Here is a 25,578-nt window from a genome sequence, read left to right as displayed (position 1 = left end):
GAATAAATAAATGGTCTGTGGAAAATACATTTAATCCTGGGAACTGCGTGCACAGGAGTTTATTTTGTGTTTACTCCCCCCCGGCTGGCTACTTATTTGTCATGGCTGGCTAGTATGAGCCATATGGCCCTTTTCCACTACCCTTTTTCAGCTCACTTCAGCCCGACACGGCTCGCGCTTCGACTACCAAAGAACAGCATGACTCAGCTCGCTTCAGCCCTGCTTAGCCCCTAAAACTCGCACCGTTTTGGAGTGGGGCTGAAGCGAGCCAAACCGAGCTGAGTGAGGCTGGGGGCGTGAGCAGACACTCCCCTGTGCACTGATTGGTGAGGAGGAGTGTCCTCACATGCCCACACACGCCCCGCGAGCACGCTGGGATCTGTAAACACCGTAAACCCGGAAGAAGAATAATTATGAATTACGAGAATTTCTGAAGCCTTATGCGCCTCGCCTCATCTATACGCTCTTGCCAGTATCTGTTGGCGTTGTCGGTGACAACAAGCCACAGAACCAAGACCAGCAACACTAACGACTCCATGTCCCCCATGTTTATTGTTTACTATTCGGGTCGTGAGACTACCGCTTAAAAGCTCACTGATGTCACTGTTTGCGCTGCTTAACGACATCACGTGACGTCCACCCACTTTCGCTAACTCCACCCAATGTGTCCACCCACTTCCAGCCAGCACGGTTCAGCGCGGTTGTAGTCGAAATGCAACTTCAATAGCCCCGCTCAGCCCAACTCAGCACGGCACGGCTCAGCCCAACTCAGCCGCGTTTGTAGTGGAAAAGCGGCATTAGTGGAAAGTCCTGGGAATGCGTAAATGTCAAGTTCGATTTTAGATTTACGAACCCGAAAAAAGTGTCGAAAAACCGGCGTTAAAAAAAAAATTTCAACCGCACAAACGGCACTCACCCCGCCGGTGGACCGGAAACAGAACATTTTTTAATAATGGCCTTACTGGTATTATAATACATAGGGCCAAATTACTCAATTCTGATTGGTCAATCAAGGAGGGCTTTTTTCCTTAACACGGGGCCGTATTTCTGAAATGCTATTGGCTAGTTCATTGCTTGGTTACTTGGTTAAATTTATAACGATGAATGGTATTTGTAATTCCTTTTAGATCAAGCACAGAGTTTTCTTGCATTTAGCAATCAGCTTTTGTAAAGAAGTTCCAATAAAACTTTGTAAACCACTTTCAAAATCCTCGTGTCGTGTCGCCGTGTCATGATGAAAGACACTTTAGAAACTGATTCAAACGTGCAAGATAGTCTCGCGCCCTGATTGGTTCAGAAAACGTGAATGACAAATGTTGTGAACTTGAATGGCTTCCGAAGTATGAATTTGGCCCGATATGTTATAAACAAATATATAATAATCCTCGTAAAATTAAGGATCAATTTCACTCGAGATTTCAAAGTTTTGAAATTGCCCTCATCGCGAATTTTCAAAACTTCGAAATCACTCGTGAAATTAATCCTTGATTTTACTCGGCCCCATACGATTACCTATACTAATCCTAGTGCATTGCTAACTTAGGTTGTTGTAATCTTTTTGCTTCTTAATGAGTAGCTATTTTTGTAACCACGATGTGACGGTCCAAGTCTGCCAGTTTCGCAGGATTTTTATATCTACAGTAGTTTGGGTCAAATCTGAGCTACAATCATTAGTTCTGTCCATTTAGTGTAAAGTCTTGTTACAACCAAGTTTTGAGGATGCACACTATTATATCACCTCGCGTACTTAACGTATGCAAGTCTATGAGTCCCTCCTGTTGCATTTTCGACTTATGGGCGTGGCTGCGTTCAGGATAAAATAGGCCAGTAATCGTGCTGTTACAGATGAGTAAAGGATTTGGATGTAGAACCCTGATAGTTACACTCCAGGCTTGTGACATTCCTCCAGCTCAAGGGTGTCGACGAGTACAACACTGCAGGCATTTTAACACACTCCAGCCACTGAGGCTGTTTACAAGCATCTGGAGAAGGGAGTAAGTAGTGCTCGGAGAACCTCAGTGACTTCAGAAGACACTTTTTCTGTGAGGAAAATCAGTAGCCAAATGCAAAACACTAACACACAGCCTATATTCATGTCATGTGTTACCAGTATGCTATCAAGGACATAGTGGGAATGAATATCAGAAATGTGAACTAGGTTATTATAAAGTGGCAATTCTAAAGTATTACTGGAAAAAATAAGCAAGAAATACATAAACAGATGTTATGAACTTACAGACCTCGTTGGTTAAAGTGCAATTTTCCGAAATATTTAACAGGCACATGAAAATAGCCTCTCATCTCATCTCATTATCTGTAGCCGCTTTATCCTGTCCTACAGGGTCGCAGGCAAGCTGGAGCCTATCCCAGCTGACTACGGGCGAAAGGCGGGGTACACCCTGGACAAGTCGCCAGGTCATCACAGGGCTGACACATAGACACAGACAACCATTCACACCCACATTCACACCTACGGTCAATTTAGAGTCACCAGTTAACCTAACCTGCATGTCTTTGGACTGTGGGGGAAACCGGAGCACCCGGAGGAAACCCACACGGACAACATGCAAACTCCGCACAGAAAGGCCCTCGCCGGCCACGGGGCTCGAACCCGGACCTTCTTGCTGTGAGGCGACAGCGCTAACCACTACACCACCGTGCCGCCTTAAAAATAGCATTTAAATAATATTATCCATCAGCAATATGAACCTTTTAATCTTCTGCTCTGCAACAGTGAGGGTATTCTTTTTAATCCCTGGCACTAAATTTGGTTGAATGTTGGTTCTTATTTACTCCGTCTAGCCTGCAGGCATGGTGAGAATCACCTGGACGGCGTCTTCTGTGCATGTGTGTGTGCATACCCAGACCTTCAGCAAAGCCACAAAGTAACTGTGACTTCTCTCATAGAAATTAGACCTCATGTCCACCATAAGAAGCTGTGACTGCAGTTGGAGCTGACAACACTTTTATGATCTCCTATCATTCTTCACGGCGAGCGTATTTTTTTTTCTTACATTCTAATACCTTCTGTAGAAAGCTGCCTAACCGATCGGACGCCGCCAGGCTGCTATGTATAACAGTGCTCTTCCTGCTCCCACCTTACAGCACAAGGAGGTTATTTAAACCTGGCAAGTTCTGAGATGTCCTGTTTTCTGTTTTTCATAAGGTGTGGAATGTGAACAAGGAAGCTTTTATGCATACAGAGGCCGACGCCACTGATCTCAGAGATGCTCTCTTCTCTCGACAAGTTTTTCACTCTTCTTTGAATCAGAAGAAATACTTCAGATCAAATTTGCTTGGTCAATCTGTTACGTTTGAGGATTTCATCCTGTTACAGAATTTAAACAATCCAGGTCATGTTTTATGCACATTTCTATCACTGGAGGAAAAGTATCCAGGAATACAAGTGTTCCCAAGCACCATATGACGAGGAGAAACATTTCCTGTTTAAAACAGATTACTGTTCATTATAGCCCTCAAAAGCCTGATGTTATCAACCCTCCCAAACAACAAGCCTCGGATTATACCAGTCTGTAAAAGTACGAGGAATTCAAGTGTTATTGAACTAATTTATTCCCATACCACACTGCATTTACAATACAACTTGTAACAATTAAGTCAGTGCTGAATGGAGAGATGTATACAATCATAAACACGCCAGCAATTCCAAATGTCAACACAGTAACTGAAAGGATTTAGGGTTTACACCACACTGGCCCTGACAACCTACACCTCAGGGTCAGTGTTATATACATGGTCGTGTTCTACGTCATCATAATACTGTATATGACTGCTTTAATTTATTGACTTCATTACATTACATCATAGGACAACACACTGGGTGTTAACAGTATTTAGATTAACAAATCTTAATGAGTTGTGATTGGAGGAACTTGATTGATATGCAAATTAATTTCAGAAAAACCCGGAAGTTGAAGAGCTACTTAATCTATTATGGAGAATTAAAGCTTAATGGGTTGTGATTGGAGAAGCTCGAAATACCGGAAGTTGAACAGCTACTTAAAGGGGAACTGAAGGCAAATTTTTTATTATCAAAATTCTATTTATCTCATTTAATAAAATGTAGGAATGCATTTCTGACGGCTATTTTGTCACTGCTATAGCAAGATATGAGTGTTTGAAATATGCTAAGTAATATAGCAGTCCATATGTCAAAGCGATGGCCGTAAACGAGATTCGCTGAGACCTGTGCGAGACATCGTAGGACGGAAGTAAAACGTACAACGGAAATCAAAGTGACCAACATCTGCCAATGTTGTCAAAAGACTCACGCGCCCTCTTTCGAATGCTGATGTAATCAAGCCGGAAGTTTTCCCTGTGTCCGAAATTGCTCCCTACTCACTATATAGGGCACTAGTGGGGACGCCATTTTGTAGTGCTGTCCGAAAACTTAATGAGGATTATGAGGATTATACACAGGCAAACAATCCATAATGGCAGGCTAGATCAAAAACAATAATACAGGCAAAAGGGTCGGTCGAGGTGCAAACAGTACATCAAAGGCTAAGCGAGGACAAGAATGAGAACACACCGGGTAGAAAGGCTCGGTAATGTGTACATGCGTATCGTAATACTTCACGATACAAATGCATCGGCACAGTCCTTAAACAGGCAAACGCACAGTTCCTTAATTGAGCTCAGGTGCGCCTTGCTCACAGTGCGCGTGGTGGAGTCCACTTGGCACGCGCGTGCAGCCCGAGATGCACCTTCAGGTGCACGCACCACAGCATGCAGGACTGATGAAGCTGGCAAATCTCTAAATTAATCTAAATTGGAATGATATGGCGATCTGGTCGCTGTGTAAACAGTTTTCAAAATGCCGGCGCTGACACTTCACGTTTCAAGTCTCGCACAAGTCTTGTGAAGATCGCGTGGATAAGCGACGCCTGGTGTGGACCATACGAACTACATTCAACATGGCTAAAAACCAAAAAGGCTGATAAGTGTAATATAATATGCCAATACTGTACGAATCACGATATAGGGTTAATAAAACCGAAAACGTAATTGAATAACGTTAATTAAGAAATAGGCCATTTGCAGGAATTGGTCACGTGTCAATTTTCCCCATAGCGACAAGCCCGTGGTGGGTGAGCTAACTTGACATTCCTTGACAGCCATAAGAGTTTGACTGGCAATGCGAAGCAATCCATTTCTATAATAGCTGTTTTTACCTTTTCTACTGTCTTTTTTGACCCGAATTTCCATGTCTAATTGGAAAAAGTTTGTGGTTTTAACTTCTGTCGTAAGTTATTGGTCATAAAAGAGAGTTTTTTGGACTCAAGTTGGTCGCCGCTGAAAGAAATTCACATGCGAAATGGCGGATTTCGCAGGTATGTTTATTACTTATAATTTCTCCTTTTCTACCTTTATCATTCGCTTAATGTACAGTAGTTTGCACCCTGTCCAGTTTTTTTGACCATGAGATCCTGCACTTTCGGCAGCGACCAACTTGAGAAAATTCGGGTCAAAAAAGACAGTAGAAAAGGTAAAAACAGCTATTATAGAAATAGTCAAACTCTTACGGTTGTCAAGGAATGTCAAGTTAGCTTGCCCACCACGGGCTTGTTGCTATGGGGAAAATTGACACGTGACCAATTCGTGCAAACGGCATATCAAGCAAGTTTAAAAATGACTTCAGTTCCCCTTTAAGAAAAGGAGCGACTTGAGTCTTAATGAGTTGTGATTGGAGAAGCTCGATTGATATGCAAATTAATTTCGGAAAATCCCGGAAGTTGAACAGCAGCTTAATATATTACGGAGTGAATTGAGTCTTATGGAGCTGTGACTGTAGAAGGTTGATTGATATACAGATTAATCGGGGGAACCCGGAAGTTGAACAGCTACTTAATATATCACGGACAATTAAAGCTTAATGAGTTGTGATTGGAGAAGCTCGAAATACCGGAAGTTGAACAGCTACTCAAGAAAAGGGAGTCTTAGTGCGTTGTGATTGGAGAAGCTCGATTGATATGCAAATTAAGTGCAGGAAAACCCGGAAGTTGAACAGCTACTTAATATATCATGGACAATTAAAGCTTAATGAGTTGTGATTGGAGAAGCTCGATTGATATGCAAATTAAGTGCAGGAAAACCCGGAAGTTGAACAGCTACTTAATATATCACGGACAATTAAAGCTTAATGAGTTGTGATTGGAGAAGCTCAAAATACCGGAAGTTGAACAGCTACTCAAGAAAAGGGAATCTTAGTGCGTTGTGATTGGAGAATCTCGATTGATATGCAAATTAAGTGCAGGAAAACCCGGAAGTTGAACAGCTACTTAATATATCACGGACAATTAAAGTTTAATGAGTTGTGATTGGAGAAGCTCGATTGATATGCAAATTAAGTGCAGGAAAACCCGGAAGTTGAACAGCTACTTAATATATCACGGACAATTAAAGTTTAATGAGTTGTGATTGGAGAAGCTCGATTGATATGCAAATTAAGTGCAGGAAAACCCGGAAGTTGAACAGCTACTTAATATATCACGGACAATTAAAGCTTAATGAGTTGTGATTGGAGAAGCTCAAAATACCGGAAGTTGAACAGCTACTCAAGAAAAGGGAGTCTTAGTGCGTTGTGATTGGAGAATCTCGATTGATATGCAAATTAAGTGCAGGAAAACCCGGAAGTTGAATAGCTACTTAATATATCACGGACAATTAAAGCTTAATGAGTTGTGATTGGAGAAGCTCGAAATACCGGAAGTTGAACAGCTACTCAAGAAAAGGGAATCTTAGTGCGTTGTGATTGGAGAATCTCGATTGATATGCAAATTAAGTGCAGGAAAACCCGGAAGTTGAGTACATGGAAGTTTACCTTTCAAGAAGCATCTCTTGTCTAAACAGAAAGCTCATTAAGGGTCAAAACCTTAGGATAACCTTCGTAGTAATTAAAATAGTACTAACAAAAATAATACCAACCTATACTAAAGCTGTTAAAGTATAACCAATTAACGCCACATTAATTAATGTGCATAACTTAAGCAAATTAGTTCATTTAACTAAAAAAAAACCGTAAAGTTAAAGTCATGCAAATTTTGCTAACGTTAAAAAGTGAAAAACGAAATAAAGTCGCCTAAATTGTAGCACAGCCTAAGTTCACTCAGTATTCAGGAACACACACACACAGGACAAAGACTTTATAACCAAACCATAACAGAAAAGTGATACCTTTACCCACCTACATGTTTTCCATTATTATTGCCACCTTCATGTGATTCCTGTGTATTATTTTCAAGACCCTTTTCTCCAGACATGATCTAGTTTCCACAGCTCTCTTTCCAGAGTCGATAATAAAGTTAGCTTTTTTTTTTTTTTTCCTGCAAACTAAAATGACTCGAAACACATGAGGTTCAGCCCCATTACCAAATGCTGGGCGTGTACCAAATCTCTCTCTCTCTCACACACACACACAGTCACCCTCCTAACTCACGAACACGTGAACCCAGAGTGATTTATTTATAAATACTTTCTGTGAAAGAATACTTAGAGTTCAAGTTTCTATCTATTTCCTAAGTAATTTGTCCACTGCACTGAACTTCCCTGCTTGTGTTTTTAACATGTCTAACCAGGGCTTTTGCTAAATGTAAGTTATGTCGCCATCTGTCGGTGTAATGATCAAATTGCAATGTCTTCATTTCATTCCTTCAACCTCCTGGACAAAATCTTATGTATTATGTATTTTAAGCTGGTTGTCAACCTAAGCTAGTTCAAGTTAGTTTTTATCGTGCACCACTAATCCATGATAACATACACTGCCTGTCCAATTTAATAGGAACACCTGTACACCGGGGCGGCACGGTGGTGTAGTGGTTAGCGCTGTCGCCTCACAGCAAGAAGGTCCGGGTTCGAGCCCCGTGGCCGGCGAGGGCCTTTCTGTGCGGAGTTTGCATGTTCTCGCCATGTCCGCGTGGGTTTCCTCTGGGTGCTCCGGTTTCCCCCACAGTCCAAAGACATACAGGTTAGGTTAACTGGTGACTCTAAATTGACCGTAGGTGTGAGTGTGAATGGTTGTCTGTGTCTATGTGTCAGCCCTGTGATGACCTGGCGACTTGTCCAGGGTGTACCCCGCCTTTCGCCCGTAGTCAGCTGGGATAGGCTCCAGCTTGCCTGCGACCCTGTAGAACAGGATAAAGCGGCTAGAGATAATGAGATGAGATGAGACACCTGATCATTTATGCAGTTTTCCAATCAGCCAATCATGTATCAGCAATGATAACACCATGCATAATATCATGCAGAGACAGGTCAAGCGCTTCAGTTAATGTCAGAAGTGGGCAAAGTACCCAACTTCATTACTTAAGTCAAAGTACAGATCCCACTGGTCAAATGTTACTCCGATACAAGTAAAAATTGTCCAGTCAAATTTTTACTTAAGTTAAAGTACTGAAGTACTTAAGTATTTAAAGTACATTTTGTGTCAACGCATCATTGTATTATTCCCACAATGCTTACAAACCCTAATGCCGTTACCAAAGACAGAAATGTTAAATCACAAAATGAACGCATGCTGTGGTTTAACGTTAAGCTAGCTAGTCAGTGAAACTCCACCTGACATGCAAGCAAACTCTTTTCAAACTCGAAATCATATTCGGTAGCAAATGCTAGTAGAAAAGAAAGATTTCTACATTCTGTTTATTTAGCAAGATTATGCTAAAACATATTTCTGAAAGGACTTCAGATAAGTTAACGTCATTTATGTTAGCGTAACTCTGTTTTTACATGTTAACTAACAGTGTCCAAGTTAACTAGCTATGTGTAAACGTTAGCCGTGGACAAAGCTACGACAACTTGGCAGGCAAATTCATAGAAAGTCATTTGACTAACCAAACTGCATAGCTATTGCAACGTTACCGCTAGCTCTAAAAGCACAGACAACTTCACTGCAAGCTTTCTCTTGGAATAAAATGTTGATGGTGAGTTTTTGTAGGCCGTGATGTGGTTCATTTTAGGCAAACAAAGCAAACATTTAAAATGAAACAAATCTTTAATCCTTTCAGAAAACTGAAACATGGGTTCTAGGTAAAGCCATGGGTGCGTGCCTTCTCCAGAAGAACCGCCTCCTTCCGTTCTGTCATCAACTGATCGTGTTAAATAATGCTGCTGAGAAATCATTGATTTTGATTTTATCCAGTCTATGGACGTGACGTGACCTGAGTGATTACTGATAGACTGTCTCAGTGTCACCTGCGAAAAACCAATCAAGTTTCAGAAAAGAAAAGAAAAAACATCCACTTTCAAAGCCGCTTCATAGTAACGAGTAACGAGGACCGTGAAAGAAATGTAGTGGAGTAAAAAGTACAATATTTGTCTTTCAAATGTAGTGAAGTTAAAGTCATAAGTTAAAAAAAAAACTCAAGTAAAGTACAGATACTCAAAAAGTGTACTTAAGTACAGTACTCAAGTAAATATACTTTGTTACTGTCCACCTCTGGTTAATGTTCACATCAAACATCAGAAAGAAGAAAAAGTATGCTCTCTTAGTGCCAGATGGGTTGGTTTGAGTATGTCAGAAACTCCTTTCATTCAGATTTTCATACACAGCCGTCTCTAGAGTTTACACAGAATAGTGTGGGAAAAAAATAAACACTGAGTGAGTGAGTGAGTTCTGTGGGTAGAAATGCCTCCTTGATAAGAGAGGTCAGAAGATAATGGTCAGATTGTGTCACGCTGTCAGGTAGGATATAGTAACTCATAATCACTCTTTACAACCGTGGTGAGCAGAAAAGCACCTCAGCATACGCAAAACATCAAACTTTGATATGGCTGAGCAACAACAACAGAAGACCACATTAGGTCCCACTCCTGTCAGTCAAGAACAGGAATCTAAGGTTATCATGGGCATAGACTCACCCAAACTGGACAGTTGAAGATAAGAGGGAAAAAAAAATATCACCTGATATTTTTTGCAGTCTTCAACTGTCCAGTTTCTGAAATACTCAAACCAGCCCATCCGGCATCAACAACCGTGCCATGGTTGAAGTTATAGAGATCACACTTTTTTTCCATCCTGATGTATGATGTGAACATCAACTGAAGTTCTTGACCTGTATCCCCATGTTTTATGCATTGTGCTGCTGTAATGTGATTGGCTGATTGGACAACTGCATAAATGAGCAGGTGTACAGGTATTCCTACTAAAGTGGACAGCGAGTGTATGCAAATAAATACATTTCCAAATCTATTTGGTCCACTAGTCAAATGTGAATGCCATATTACAGAGCATTACACTGTAACAAAAGGTCTCGTAACCCTATCTAGTTTAATCTAGTCTGTAGAGAGCCACCCATTCTGATACAGCATTATGAACCTGTTATTATACAGTATATAAGTTAATAATATATGAATTTTACAGCACTTGCACCATTAATATTTGAGTTTAAATGCTTAATGATTGAACTATGATGCAGTTTTTATAATAATAATAATAATAATGATAATAATAATGCTTCAAATATATTGTAATTATTTATACATAACCTTTAAATAGCCGTCCATTTGTTTAATGATTTGCTTTATTTGATTTGACTTGTTTGCTTGTGGCCCTGTGATGACCTGGTGACTTGTCCAGGATGTACCCCGCCTCTCGCCCATAGTCAGCTGGGACAGGCTCCAGCTTGCCCGCGACCCTGCACAGGATAAGCGGCTACAGATAATGGATGGATTGTTTGCTTGTTTATGTAACATGCCAAAACTCCATCATTTTCATATAATAATACATAATAATCATAAAATTGCTCTGTTTCTTTGGGTTTATCTAAATGGCCCTCTAGTGGTCCCTACTACATTTTGCTGTCATCATGGGTGAACTGTCTATTCCATGTTATTATAGAGCATTACACTGTAATAAAAGTACAAGTCCTTAGCTATAATAACATAAGTCATAACACTGACTATCATATTTCTTGGATGTTCCACAAAAATAAACACAACTCTAAAGGACTGAAAAGTATTTTCCGTGGTTCTATGATTTAAAAAAAAAAAAAAAGTTGGCAAATTATGAATAATTAGCGTTATCAAGTTTCCTAGGCTGGACTTCATCTGTAAAAGGCCAGTCAAGGATTCTTGCTGATTATCTGCTTTTTTATCATATCTTAATGAGGTTACTCCTTCGAAAAGTTTTAGCACTCTTGACTTTATAACTGCAGCGTCAAACAGTTGTAATGTAACACCTCTTTTCAGTGCATGGTGGTGATGCATTATTTTAAGTCTAAATAAATATATAAAATTCATGTGTAAATACATTGCATTAATGGCATTTAGCAGACACGCTTGTCCAGAGCGACGTACAACACACCCAGAGCAGCCTGGGGAGCAGTAGGGGGTTAGGTGCCTTGCTCAAGCCATTCCTGCTGGTCCAGGGAATTGAGCCAATGACCTTTTAATCCCAAAGCTGCTTCTCTAACCATTAGGCCATGGCTTTTCATATACACACATAATACATTAGCTATAGGCTTCTAGAGCTAATAAGCACAGTTATTTATGATCAAGGCAATGCATAATTTCAGCCTACAGTAATAAAGTTAACTACAGAACTCATAAGACCAAATAAACATAATATATTAACCAGGAGCAATGATAAGTACTACAAACTATCAAAAATATTAGCCTAGACCTTCAAAAACAGCCAATCACTCTTGCGCATGGTAAAGAAGTTCCAATTGTAAACATTAAATCTCATCCTTTCACTTTTCCCTCCACATAAGCAAGTTGTTCTCACACCTGAGCTCCTCTGAGACCCTATGACACTCCACATGCTTACCGTGTTTGCTGAGATTTCCAATAAGCTCCATTACTTTTTCCAGCGATTCCCTTTTTACTCAGTTTGCTACCAGAAACTCAAGAGAATAAACATGAAGCCTAAGCAACTAAGTCGAAACACAAGTCAGAACGGGTGTTAATCCACACCCAGCACCACACCAGTCTTTCAGGTCTTCATTTCCATGATTGTCCTCGAGGGAAAAAAAAGGAAAAGAAAAAAAGTACTCTGGTGCAATCATGAGACATGCTGTCATGAAAGCAGTTCAGCTCTGAAATGTTCCCATTAAATACAATTCATAATTTCTGAAGTGTTCTGCCCTGTGTTGACATGACAAAACTTGTTCACTTTCAGTGCAGGAAGAGGGCAATAAAAAAGTTTGCTTCACAGATATACGCAATGGTGCAAGGGTAAAGTGCATCATGAGCATTAATATGTCATGATGCGTATTAAAAAAAAGCAAGCAAAACAATGGCAATACAAACAACATAAGCACAACAGTGTAAGCACAAAGGGTGTCCCTTACGAAAATTAACCATGGTTTTACTATGAAAACTAACCATGGTTTTACCATGGTTTATAGTTCTTCATGGTTTTCATGTTTTTTTTGGGTAACCACGAAAACCATGGTTCATGACTATGGTTTAACCATGATTTAACCATGGTTTCACTATGGTAAATGTTAATGTATCTGGGCTGTTAATCGAGATCCTTCTCTACAGCATTGACTGTTGGACGAAAGCATGGTAATACTACAGTTAGTGCATCCTTTTAAAAACCATACTATCCCTTTTTACACTAATTTCATAGTTACTATGACCTATTACACATACAACTATGATGCTACCACAGCTACTGCAGTACTATGGATAAACCACAGTAATGCTATGGTTGGTTCATAGTACTTAGAATCACCATGAAATACCATAGTAGATCCATGGTTACTACCATGGATGAACCATAGTAATACTATGGTTGGTTCATAGTACTTAGAATCACCATGAGATACCATGGTAGAATCATGGTTACTACATAAAAACCATGGTAGATTTTCTTAAGGGGTTAGTTAAGCACACACAAACACCAGAGAAATTCATTCAGCACTGTATTTATTCACAAGGTTTGTATTTATATTTGCACAATCCATATTTTGTGTTTTATCCCATAAGAATTTATGTTGTTACCTTCAGTAAAAGAAATTCTTCATAGACACAGCCAGGATCTTCCATAACAAGCCAAGATTATGCCTGAACTCTTAGGCATGTGGCTTGAAGAAGAAGAAGAAGAAGAAGAAGAAGCCTTTATTTGTTACATTCACACTCAAGCACAGTGAAATTCGTCCTCTGCATTTAACCCATCTGAAGCAGTGAACACACACCAATACCCAGAGCAGTGGGCAGCCATACTACACCGCCCGGGGAGCAGTCAGGGGTTCGGTACCTTGCTCAAGGGCACCTCAGCCCAAAGCCACCCCACATTAACCTAACTGCATGTCTTTGGACTGTGGGGGAAACCGGAGCACCCGGAGGAAACCCATGCAGACACGGGGAGAACATGCAAACTCCGCACAGAAAGGCCCCGTCGGCCACGGGGCTCGAACCCAGAACCTTCTTGTTGTGAGGCGACAGCGCTAACCACTACACCACCACTACTATTAATTTTAAAAAATGAATAGTAATTCATTGGTAATTTGTGTTGAATACAATTACAATAAAGGTGGAGGAAGCTCCATGATGATGATTCATCATAATCAAGTAATAAGCAAATTATAATATATGGGGTGGAAACAGGACCATGGTGCTTGACAGCTAGGAACAATTTAGCATAATCAGTTACAGCACTGTGCAAAAGACTGACACACCCTGTATATATATATATTTTCATTCAAACTTTTTTTTCATACATACAAACTTACAAACGCCAAGGAAGTTATGTTTTTGGTGCGGTTTGTTTGTCTGTCTGACTGTATGCAGTATTGTGCAAAATGTACTGACCCGATTTCCGTGAAACTTGGTGGAAAGGTGTAGTATGGGCCAAGGAACAACCAATTAAATTTTAGAGTGGAACTAAATCACGGGGCAGATCCATGAATGTATTTTTTGTTTCGCTAACGCTGTGAGATACGGTATTTGGCCAGGACAGAAGTCTGCACTTAAAAATCTCATCTCATTATCTCTAGCCGCTTTATCCTGTTCTACAGGGTCGCAGGCAAGCTGGAGCCTATCCCAGCTGACTACGGGCGAAAGGCGGGGTACACCCTGGACAAGTCGCCAGGTCATCACAGGGCTGACACATAGACACAGACAACCATTCACACTCACATTCACACCTACGGTCAATTTAGAGTCACCAGTTAACCTAACCTGCATGTCTTTGGACTGTGGGGGAAACCAGAGCACCCGGAGGAAACCCACGCGGACACGGGGAGAACATGCAAACTCCGCACAGAAAGGCCCTCGCCGGCCCCGGGGCTTGAACCCAGGACCTTCTTGCTGTGAGGCGACAGCGCTAACCACTACACCACCGTGCCGCCGCACTTAAAAATGCCATACATATTAAAATCTAGTAGATGGCATAAAGTTCAGTAGTAACAAAACATAGCCAGTGTAGAAAAATTATGACTCCATATCACAATCCACATTCATGGGTACCAGTAATCCTCTGGATTATTCTAATAATTGTGGAAATATATCCAGACCTACAGTCCTGTGCAAAAGTTTTAGGCACCCTATATATATATATATTTTTTTTTAATACAGACTTTGTTATAGATTTCTATTTTATGACTTCTACATTATCGAGTCAGTACAAAAACATTTTAGAGTCCAAAAATTTTGTTTATGGCTTACTGCTTACTGTTTATAGTAATTTTTTTAATGTTGAAACATTTCATTTCATTATTTTTAAGCCATTTTTGGTCTATAACATTTCTTTACATGTGCCTATGACTTTTGCACAGTACTGTACGTATAACGTTTTTGGGAGGTGGGAGGAAAGTGGAGAATCTAGAGAAAACCTATGCAGACACAAAGAGAACATATGAAGCGCCTGAGACAATAATCCAAGCCCAGGATCAAAACAAAGACCCTGGAGCGGTAAGATGACACCCTTAGCTACATAAAACAGTGTAAAAGCTGAACATGTGGCAGCATTGAACTGCAGTCACTTCTCACACACTGGGAAAAGGGAGTGCACTGACATTTTATCAGGTCTGACTTCCCTTCCTGAGTTATTTCTCAAAAATCCAAGGTCGTACTGCAGGTTCACTGCACTCCTCATTTAATCCACAAGATCTTACTAAGTTTTACTGTTGCTGGAGTTTGCATAGAACCAGATCATGACTTGAATATGGCCTATTTCTTTATTTATAGCTTTTTTACCCCCTTTTTTAGATGTACTGTACATACATACATATATTGATGATCAAGTTTATGAGTTTATTGGCCATCAAATGAAGCAATAAACGAACTGTAATAACAGCTGTAAGGAATAAAACACTTGGGGGTATGCTGTTATGGTATCATGCATATCCATGTGAAGTGGTGTTGCTGGTACCACCCAGAAGTAAATTATTATGTTCCTATTCTAGCACAACCTGAAGTGTTTTATGCCTTTTATATGACAGCAGTTTGTATAATAGGCATAAAACACTTCTCTTATACAACAGCAATGCTGTGCTATAATACAATTTAGTCCTCTTTATTTTGTCAGATTGGATTCTGATTCCCGCCTATGTCTTGCATGTGTTTGGAATGACAACTACGCCTGAAATAATGTAAACTCGCCTACCCTACAATTATAAATAATGCCACCATCTGCACAGTCATCTCTAGGTACGTTACCTTGCCCCTGAATGGGAATCTTTTTGGCATTAGGCATTATCAGTTCATCAGGGAATACAGTATATTCAACCTGACAATGGAGGCTTGAAACAAAGGGCCCTTTGAGAGTGTATTGAGTGCTTAAAGCACAACCTTCTTTAAGAAAATGAAATTCTGGATTTCAGGGATGGCTTGTTGATGCCTTGGTGATGAGAAAGGTCAGAGGCAAATGGCCAGATGCAACCTGACAGGAAAACTACAGTCGCTCAAATAACTGCTCTTTACAACCGTGATGAGCAGAAAAGCATCCAGAAAGCACAACATGCTGAACCTTGAAGCAGATGGTGTACAGGAGCAGAAGACCACGTCAGGTTCCACTCCCATTAGCCAAGAATAGTCTACACTGTAAAAAATGTCCGTAGAATTAACAGTGAATTTATGTAAAATCATGACATAAAAAAAACTGTAAATACAAAAACAATGAAGCAGTGTGTAATGTACATCGATATACTGTAAAACTCCTAACCAAATACCACTGTTAATTTAACAGTAAGAATATGTTGAATTGATCATATTTTTTTGTAGAATTTACAAATTGTTGTAGTTTAAACACAGACAAACTGTAATACTAAAATAGAATGTGATAGTTAAAATTACATCATTGCCCTGTTAAAAAAATAATGTCAGTAGAGGCTCTCCGGCACATTTCGTAAAACTCTAAATCAAATAAAATATCTGTCTAGTACAGGGGTCACCAAACTTTTTTTCTCTGGGGGCCACATTGTCATTCCTGACTGTGATGGGGGGCCGGGGTCGAGTCAGCTATATAACATAGAATTGTATGACCCAGACAAATATGACCACCAGCAGGCCTCATTGTGTAGTAGAGATTACTAGCCTGGCACAGCCATCCCCACTACTATATCCACACTACTATATCCCCACTACTGTATCCCCACCACTATATCCCCACTACTATATCCACACTACTGTATCAACACTTGATTCCTGGCACATATTTGTTTATCTTTACTAGTGGTTTGCAAAAGTAGTACTCGAGTCTTCACACTTTGTTTTAATTTGAAATACCACAGATATTCCATTTATTTATTTTCTAATAAAAATAACATCAAAGCTGTCAAGGTAAGAAACATCTGCCTAGTTGAGGTGATTGACACTGGCAAAGGTGAGTGGAAAATTATAAATTGTAGGTAGGCCTGTTGATATTATTAATAATAATTGTGTGCAGCACTTAATAAAGGTCAAATAAATAGGCCTATAAAATAAATACACTTAAAAAAACAGTGAAATTATAATATGAGCAATAGATCACAGCAGTCGTGCTGTGTCCTGCACGTCATTGCTCTCATCCATGGCCAAAGCAAAAAACTTGAATTCTGACGCTTTCTCATTCAGCTGGTCATACACGTTGCCCCCCAAATCTTCGGTTCGCCTGGTCATAGTAGGTGCGGAGAGACTCACCGCGTTGAGCGCATCCTTCTTGTCGGGACACACCTCCTCGGCCACAGCAAGCATGCATACTTTAACAAAGTCCCCATCAGTAAACGGCTTTCCATGGGTAGCTAGTAGGTGAGCTACCTTATAGCTAGCTCGGACAGCAGCCTGGTTGATCTGGGTTTGGCGAAGGAATGAATTCTGTTGTGCAGCCAGTCCGCATTTCATCCTCCAAATCCTGTCTTCTCTTGTTTGCCCTCGCAAACTAGCATACTCTTTGTGGCGGGTTTCGTAGTGACGACGCAGATTATATTCTTTGAAAACCGACACACTTTCTTTACATACAAGACAAACTGCACGGTCCTTACACTGAACGAAAAAATAATCGGTGGTCCACTGTTCTTTAAAAACTCTGCACTCTCTGTCAGCTTTTTGCTTACCGCTAGCCATTTTGCTGTCCTGAACACTGACAGTTCTCTGCGCGTGCGCTGCCTGTCACTGCTTGATCGCGAGCATATGACGAAAATTCGGAAAATATGAATAGTTCATTTTATAACTAAATATCAATTTTAATTGATAAAATCAACAAAATACAAAATGCAGACATGTTATTTGCCAAAAAGCAATTTAAAAAAAATAGGCCATGACCACTTTTGGGGATTGCCTCATAGGGCTGGTTCAAGTGGTGGTGGGGGGTGGGGGGCCGGTCAAAGGGGGGTGGCGGGCCGGAGTTGGCCCGCGGGCCGTAGTTTGGTGACCCCTGGTCTAGTAGATCATTGCTTGTAACCATCATTTTGGAGCCACAAAAACCAATAATCAAGAACACTCGCAATTCATTCCTAGAAGCTTTTTTATTGTACAATGAATATCTGTAAAATTAACAGTTATGTATTGATTATTGTACATTGAATACCTGTAAAATTTACATTTAGTTATCATTAATTGTACATGGAATCCCAGTGAAATGTACAAGTTATTCTGTAATGTTGTTTACATTTCACTGTATTTTTAACAGGATTATTCTGGCAACCACAGCTGCCAGTGTTTTTCCGTAAAAACAACGGATTTTTTTTTTTACAGTGTGAGCACAGGCTCACCAAAATTGATAAGATAACCGGTTCCTTTTCCAATTGCATGAATGAGCAGGTGTGTTTCTGTGAGCAGACTACAACCTAATGAAGTAGTGCACGTGCAAAAGTGCAAATGTAACATAAATGGTCGATCTGTTCTACCTCACTGAGCCTCAGCAATTACAACTTCAAACTGGGTCTAACTGCTGAAACTATTGAAAGCAGCTTGCTCTACACATTCCTAGTCTAGTTTATCCAGTCAAACTTCTTATACAACCTGGGATTGGCTTTACGTGCTCACAAGACACAGTGTTTATTTCAAAAACAGTTATGACGTAAACTCTTTCATTGCTGTGATAGCTTCTTAAACTGCTCTCTAACACAAGTTTAGTTTAATGGGCTTCTTAGAGCCTGAGCCCCTTTATAGAAAAAGCACATATTTCACATTGATTATGTGATTATGTGAGATCACATGAAAAAACAGGGTGGCATGGAGAGGGTAGCATTGGCGTCTCAGAGCTCCAGAGTCACTGGTTTGATCCTGAGCTGACTTTCACATGTTCTCCATGTGTGTATGTTGTGCCCATCAATGGTGCACCATTCAGGGTGTATTCCTGTCAAACATACTTTCCTTGGATAGGGTCTGGATCCACGTCTGGATAACCCTGAGCAAAATAAAGTGCTTACCAATGGTGAATGAATGAATGAATGAATGTGAAAGTGCACTTCACCATGTTAAGCTCTGAAACTGCACATATCAATCTGAATTCAAGTAAGTTAAGTAAATGTCTGTATAGCCAAAACGACTCCTTGTTAGACCTAGAGCAGCGGCTACAATTATCGACAGTCCATAATTATCGACACCTTTTCAGATTTACCAGTAAAAAACAATTTTACAAAGGTGAGTTTCAGTTTGAACAATGATTACTGGTTAATTAATCAACCGGAAGACACCCCCCCCCCCCCCCTTCGCCCTTTGATCTCGTCGTCTGATGACACAGCTCATTACCTGAGATGGAATTTTTTTAGCACGATCAGCAATTTGAGGAAAACCCAGACGTTATCATCACAGCTAAGCATGGTGGAAAGATCATGGACATGTTTTTACTGATAAAATTCACCGATATTTCATGATCTCCTTGTCGAAACCTGCTTTGTTTCTTACTCTTTCGTTTGACAGTCGCCATTTTGTATCTAAACGCGCATTTGAGAAGTCACATGAGGTGTCGATAATAGTGATCACTTTCACCGGTGTCCACCATTATCGACACCCTGTGGAATTAAGTGACATTTACAACTGTTATGGATCGATCTTTGTGTAACATTATTGAAGTAGATAAAACACTTTAAAAAAATAAGAGTGCTGTGATTTATAATATTGTTTTCTGAATGGAATGCTTATAGAGTATTTGGAATCCTACTGCAATAAATAGAATTAGACCAGAATTAAATTCTTAGCATATAAAAAATTATATGCTTGAAATCTCATCTCATCTCATTATCTCTAGCTGCATTATCCTTCTACAGGGTCGCAGGAAAGCTGGAGCCTATCCCAGCTGACTACGGGCGAAAGGCGGGGTACACCCTGGACAAGTCGCCAGGTCATCACAGGGCTGACACATAGACACAGACAACCATTCACACTCACATTCACACCTACGGTCAATTTAGAGTCACCCGTTAACCTAACCTGCATGTCTTTGGACTGTGGGGGAAACCGGAGCACCCGGAGGAAACCCACGCGGACACGGGGAGAACATGCAAACTCCGCACAGAAAGGCCCTCGCCGGCCACGGGGCTCAAACCCGGACCTTCTTGCTGTGAGGCGACAGCGCTAACCACTACACCACTGTGCCGCCCCCAAATATTTGTTTTATGGTATAAAGAATGATTTAAGTGCATCCCTTTTGGAGCTGCCTGTGGTCAAAAAAGCACTTTTTCTAAATGACACGAGTCATACATGTCAACCTATACGGATTGTCCGGAAATTATACGGATTTTAGCTCGTTTCAAGGGCGTACGGGCGTATAAACAAAGTCTTATGGATTTTCAGTATTTTCTGACCTAAATTTATTTTGTGTATCTTACTTGAACATCGTCAGCTGGTCGTCACAAAAACATACAAAAGCTCGATTTATAGACAAAGACCAGCGTGTATGCAGGGGCAGATAACCCAGACTATGTGAAACCAGATGTTTATTCCTCAAGCCTTGTGCAGTATCGCGACTGCGAGACTGCGCTCGTTCCGGTCATGCGCACGATCTGCATTTAAACGTGCCAAACGGTCATTGTTCGAACGATTTTCTCATTGTGCAGAGCGACATTGTTTACACCTGAGAGACTTTGAATAGCATCTGCTAAGTGAAAGAATGGGAACACCGAGAAAGAAAATGAGATACGGCGGGTGGTATCTTCCTGAATGGAAGGAGACATTTAATGGTGTCATTGTTCAGGCGAAAAATGAGGAGTACGCGCACTGCACAGTTTGTGTGCAAGATATAAAAGTTGCAGCGTCTGGAGTTTACGACGTGAGGGAACACATGAGGTCCAAACTACATCAGTGAAATTTACACCAGAAACAGAATCAGCCGCAAATGACGATGTTTGCAAAGCCTAAGACCGATGATCAACCAACAAGTGTAATAAGAGCAGAAGTTACGATCTGTAATTTTATTGCTCAGCACAATTTGCCGCTAGCCGTTGCGGACCACCTGACAGAACTGTTGCCGTGAATTTGCACGGACAGTACGATTGTGAAATCTATCAGCTGTAGGTGCACCAAAACAACACAAATAATCAAAAAGAGCTCGGCCCCCAAAGCTACACTACCAATCATCCAGTATTGCCGGACGTCGCCATTTTCCTTGATGATCGACGAATCCAATGACAAAAAGACGGACAAGCGACTGGCCATTTTGGTGCGGATCTTCGACACAAACAGAGGGGCGAAGTCAAGAATCATAGACATGCCCGTGTGCAATATCGGCATGGGCGAGGCGATTTTCGACATGCTGGACGAAGTTCTCAGGCAAGTTATATTTACTTATTTACACTACCGTTCAAAAGTTTGGGGTCACCCAGACAATTTTGTGTTTTCCATGAAAAGTCACACTTTTATTTCCCACCATAAGTTGTAAAATGAATAGAAAATATAGTCAAGACATTTTTCTGGCCATTTTGAGCATTTAATCGACCCCACAAATGTGATGCTCCAGAAACTCAATCTGCTCAAAGGAAGGTCAGTTTTATAGCTTCTCTAAAGAGCTAAACTGTTTTCAGCTGTGCTAACATGATTGTACAAGGGTTTTCTAATCATCCATTAGCCTTCTGAGGCAATGAGCAAACACATTGTACCATTAGAACACTGGAGTGAGAGTTGCTGGAAATGGGCCTCTATACACCTATGGAGATATTGCACCAAAAACCAGACATTTGCAGCTAGAATAGTCATTTACCACATTAGCAATGTATAGAGTGGATTTCTGATTAGTTTAAAGTGATCTTCATTGAAAAGAACAGTGCTTTTCTTTCAAAAATAAGGACATTTCAAAGCGACCCCAAACTTTTGAACGGCAGTGTAAAGAACAGATTTCAGGTAATTTTTTGACATGTGTGTATGGTAGTTTTGTGTAATCTGCTATAAGATGAAGATTAAGTGTAGCTTTAAGCAGGGCTGGGAGAAACAAATGAAGTGATTCTCAGAGAGGACTTTTTTTTTGACAATTCAGAATCCACTACTTCCATAGTGCTTTTAAATATAAGGCTGTAAGCTTTGTGTTAGTTGTCTCTAATATTTATGTCCCAATATCTTGACCACATTTTAGGATGAAAATAATCATTTTAGATATGTTATTTTATATTGAAAAATTAGCTGTCTCGGAGAGGACATTTTTTGACACAATTACATACTAATTTGATCAAAATAGTCTGAAAACTTACTGGCATTCAACATTAAAACTTAACTATGTTTCCAATGATATGGAACCAAATATTTGTTTTATGGTATAAAGAATGATTTAAGTGCATCCCTTTTGGAGCTACCTGTGGTCAAAAAAGCACTTTTTCTAAATGACATGAGTAATTTTGCTAAATATGACATATGAGTCATTCTATAATTAGGGGTACATTTCATGTAAAGCAAAATCTCAAAATATCAGTATTCTTTTTCAATAAATAACCTATATGTTTCCATGGTATATACCCTCAAGTTCCTAAACAAATTAATTGCCAAGCTTAATCTTAAATTACTTTTAAAATATTTTAATGAAAATGAACATTTGATTGTTTATTTTGTCAACCGTGTTACGGACAAATGTTATGTCATCTTAAACATATATAAAAATACTACACATTTGAAAACACATTTGTTTGAAAGTGCTTAAGTCCATTAACAAGATGTTTTTAATTAATCTGTACAACTGTTATGGAAAATATGAATTTTGAGCTTCAGAAATAGGATTTTATGGTTCACTGTGATGCAGAATGACACTTTTTTCAACATAAATCCTTGTTACGTTGAATTTAGAGTTGTTCTCCCTCCTTATACAAGACTTCCCTATCCAGAGATAATCCCCAATCTTTTATTTTACAGTTCATCAAACACATAAGAGATTTATAGCACAAAAAACACTTGCAACACAGTTGACAGGCAATGTAACACAATTGACGGGAGTAACACAGTTGACAGGGCAGAAGAACAAGAGGACACTTTTTAGGATAAAAAGAGCTTTTTATTGTTTTAAATTTAACTACAAATAAGCTGATGAATTCAGGTGAACTGTTAAAACAACATTTAGACACAATTTCAGAGAAACGTAGCTTATTTAACAAATTGAACATATTAAATAATTCTGTTTGTCTGTCTGTCAATATGAAGATTAAGTGACAAAAACATACTCCTCCTCAACTGTGTCATAGCTGATGGGTAACACAGTTGACGGTAACGCAGTTGACATTTCGGCCATTTTTAGAGTGTTGTGCTAACTGCAGACCTCAGAGCTTTCACTACAAGTCCTTAATCAATTCATATTTTTATTATCTTTAGCTGTATACTTTGTAAATACAATTTCTAAATCAGGTTTATATGAATATGTTGACAACACAGTTGACAGACAATTAACCCTCTCTAGGACTATACAACAGTATTGATGAAAATATTGAAGAGGTGAACTCAAAACTTACCACACGGTCTTCAAATTTCCTACCAAAGAGGATATGACATCACATGATGTTGGTCACATGACTTAGGACCAAACCATTTGCCGATTTATGGGGGGGTTCAGTGGGTAACACAGTTGACATAAGTTTCTCGGACGCACACAAAATTCTTCATTTAATCTATAATATAAAGCATTTTAGGCTTTTAAACACTTTTGTCATATTCAAATAATTACCATGAATAAATATTTGTAAAGGGCGGCATGGTGGTGTAGTGGTTAGCACTGTCGCCTCACAGCAAGAAGGTCCTGGGTTCGAGCCCCGTGGCCGGCGAGGGCCTTTCTGTGTGGAGTTTGCATGTTCTCCCCGTGTCCGCGTGGGTTTCCTCCAGGTGCTCCGGTTTCCCCCACAGTCCAAAGACATGCAGGTTAGGTTAACTGGTGACTCTAAATTGACCGTAGGTGTGAATGTGAGTGTGAATGGTTGTCTGTGTCTATGTGTCAGCCCTGTGATGACCTGGCGACTTGTCCAGGGTGTACCCCGCCTTTCGCCTGTAGTCAGCTGGGATAGGCTCCAGCTTGCCTGCGACCCTGTAGAAGGATAAAGCGGCTAGAGATAATGAGATGAGATGAGAAATATTTGTAAAAATTTTAAACAAAAACCTTTTTTTTAAATGTAAATATGAAGACCAAACCTGACATTTGGAAAATCGGACAGCATAAAAACACCAAATTCCAGTATTATATATGCATTTTTGCAGAGTAAAATGATGTAATTTGTTGACTTTTTGTATTATCTCATCTCATCTAATTATCTCTAGCCGCTTTATCCTTCTACAGGGTCGCAGGCAAGCTGTAACCTATCCCAGCTGACTACGGGCGAAAGGCGGGGTACACCCTGGACAAGTCGCCAGGTCATTACAGGGCTGACACAGAGACACAGACAACCATTCACACTCACAGTCAATTTAGAGTCACCAGTTAACCTAACCTGCATGTCTTTGGACTGTGGGGGAAACCGGAGCACCCGGAGGAAACCCATGCGGCCATGGGGAGAACATGCAAACTCCACACAGAAAGGCCCTCGCCGGCCACGGGGCTCGAACCCAGGACCTTCTTGCTGTGAGGCGACAGTGCTAACCACTACACCACCGTGCCGCCCCCTTTTTGTATTGTATAAAAGAGAAATGTGTGCTAGGGCGGCACGGTGGTGTAGTGGTTAGCGCTGTTGCCTCACAGCAAGAAGGTCCGGGTTCGAGCCCCGGGGCCGGCAAGGGCCTTTCTGTGCGGAGTTTGCATGTTCTCCCCGTGTCCGCGTGGGTTTCCTCCGGGTGCTCCGGTTTCCCCCACAGTCCAAAGACATGCAGGTTAGGTTAACTGGTGACTCTAAATTGAGCGTAGGTGTGAATGTGAGTGTGAATGGTTGTCTGTGTCTCTGTGTCAGCCCTGTGATGACCTGGCGACTTGTCCAGGGTGTACCCCGCCTTTCGCCCGTAGTCAGCTGGGATAGGCTCCAGCTTGCCTGCGACCCTGTAGAACAGGATAAAGCGGCTACAGATAATGAGATGAGATGAGATGAGAAATGTGTGCTAATGTACAAAAGATCATTGGCTGAAGTTAAGTTAGTGAAATTGACAAATACAGCACATGGACTTGAGATGTACCTCTAATTATAGAATGACTCATATATTGCCATACATTCACCAAAAATAACGTTATCACCAAATTTTTTTTTTTTTTTTTGCATGGTAAATAGAGCTATCACAGGGCTACAATAAACAACCAAGTTTATTTAGTCAAGCCTTTAGATATTGAAGATAAGTGTTAAATGTGATTTTTAGCTGATTGTAAAACAACCCTGACATAAACACGAGGAACTGAAACAGCACGTGGCCCTTTAAGGCTCTGCGTTACTATGGTGACACAAAATGGCGTCTCTATTAAAACAAACAAACTGACAGCATTCAGCGAGCGGTTCAGTTTCACATCTAATCTTTTTATTCACTGTTTATTTACTTACATACTTATCTATATTACGTTTTTTTTTATATGTTAATGTTTTGTATGTTCTAACTGCCACCAGCTGCTGGAACCAAATCCCTTGTGTGTGTGTGTGTGAGAGAGAGAGATACTTGTCCAGTAATTCTGGTTCTGGTTCTGGTTCTGGTTCTGACCCCACATCCATGGCTATGCGACTATAGGGCCGCACACCTGACAAAAACTAACTCGTTTTATTCATTAGCGAGAATAGATTATTTGTTTGAGTGGTGTCAAACAATAAATAAAAAAAA

General features: G+C 40.3%; 1 protein-coding gene across 2 annotated transcripts in view; it reads right to left on the bottom strand.

Moving 5' to 3' along the window:
* Positions 1 to 12,028, bottom strand: part of plcd1a (phospholipase C, delta 1a) — an 80,524-nt gene extending 68,496 nt beyond the window's left edge. The window contains exon 1 of one of the 2 annotated variants that reach the window (XM_060899883.1): positions 11,789 to 12,028. In XM_060899883.1, the coding sequence (XP_060755866.1) occupies positions 11,789 to 11,819 (31 nt within the window). In that variant the 5' untranslated portion in view covers positions 11,820 to 12,028. Of the gene's footprint in view, positions 1 to 7,207; positions 7,334 to 11,788 lie in introns of those variants that run through there. The other variant, XM_060899882.1, reaches the window with a different exon arrangement.
* Positions 12,029 to 25,578: the final 13,550 nt, after the last annotated feature.

This window comes from Neoarius graeffei, chromosome 19 (genome assembly GCF_027579695.1).
Source record: "Neoarius graeffei isolate fNeoGra1 chromosome 19, fNeoGra1.pri, whole genome shotgun sequence".
NCBI lineage: Eukaryota > Metazoa > Chordata > Actinopteri > Siluriformes > Ariidae > Neoarius > Neoarius graeffei.
The sequence above is the reverse complement of the archived record's forward strand: the minus strand, read 5'-3'. Positions and strand labels throughout refer to the sequence as shown.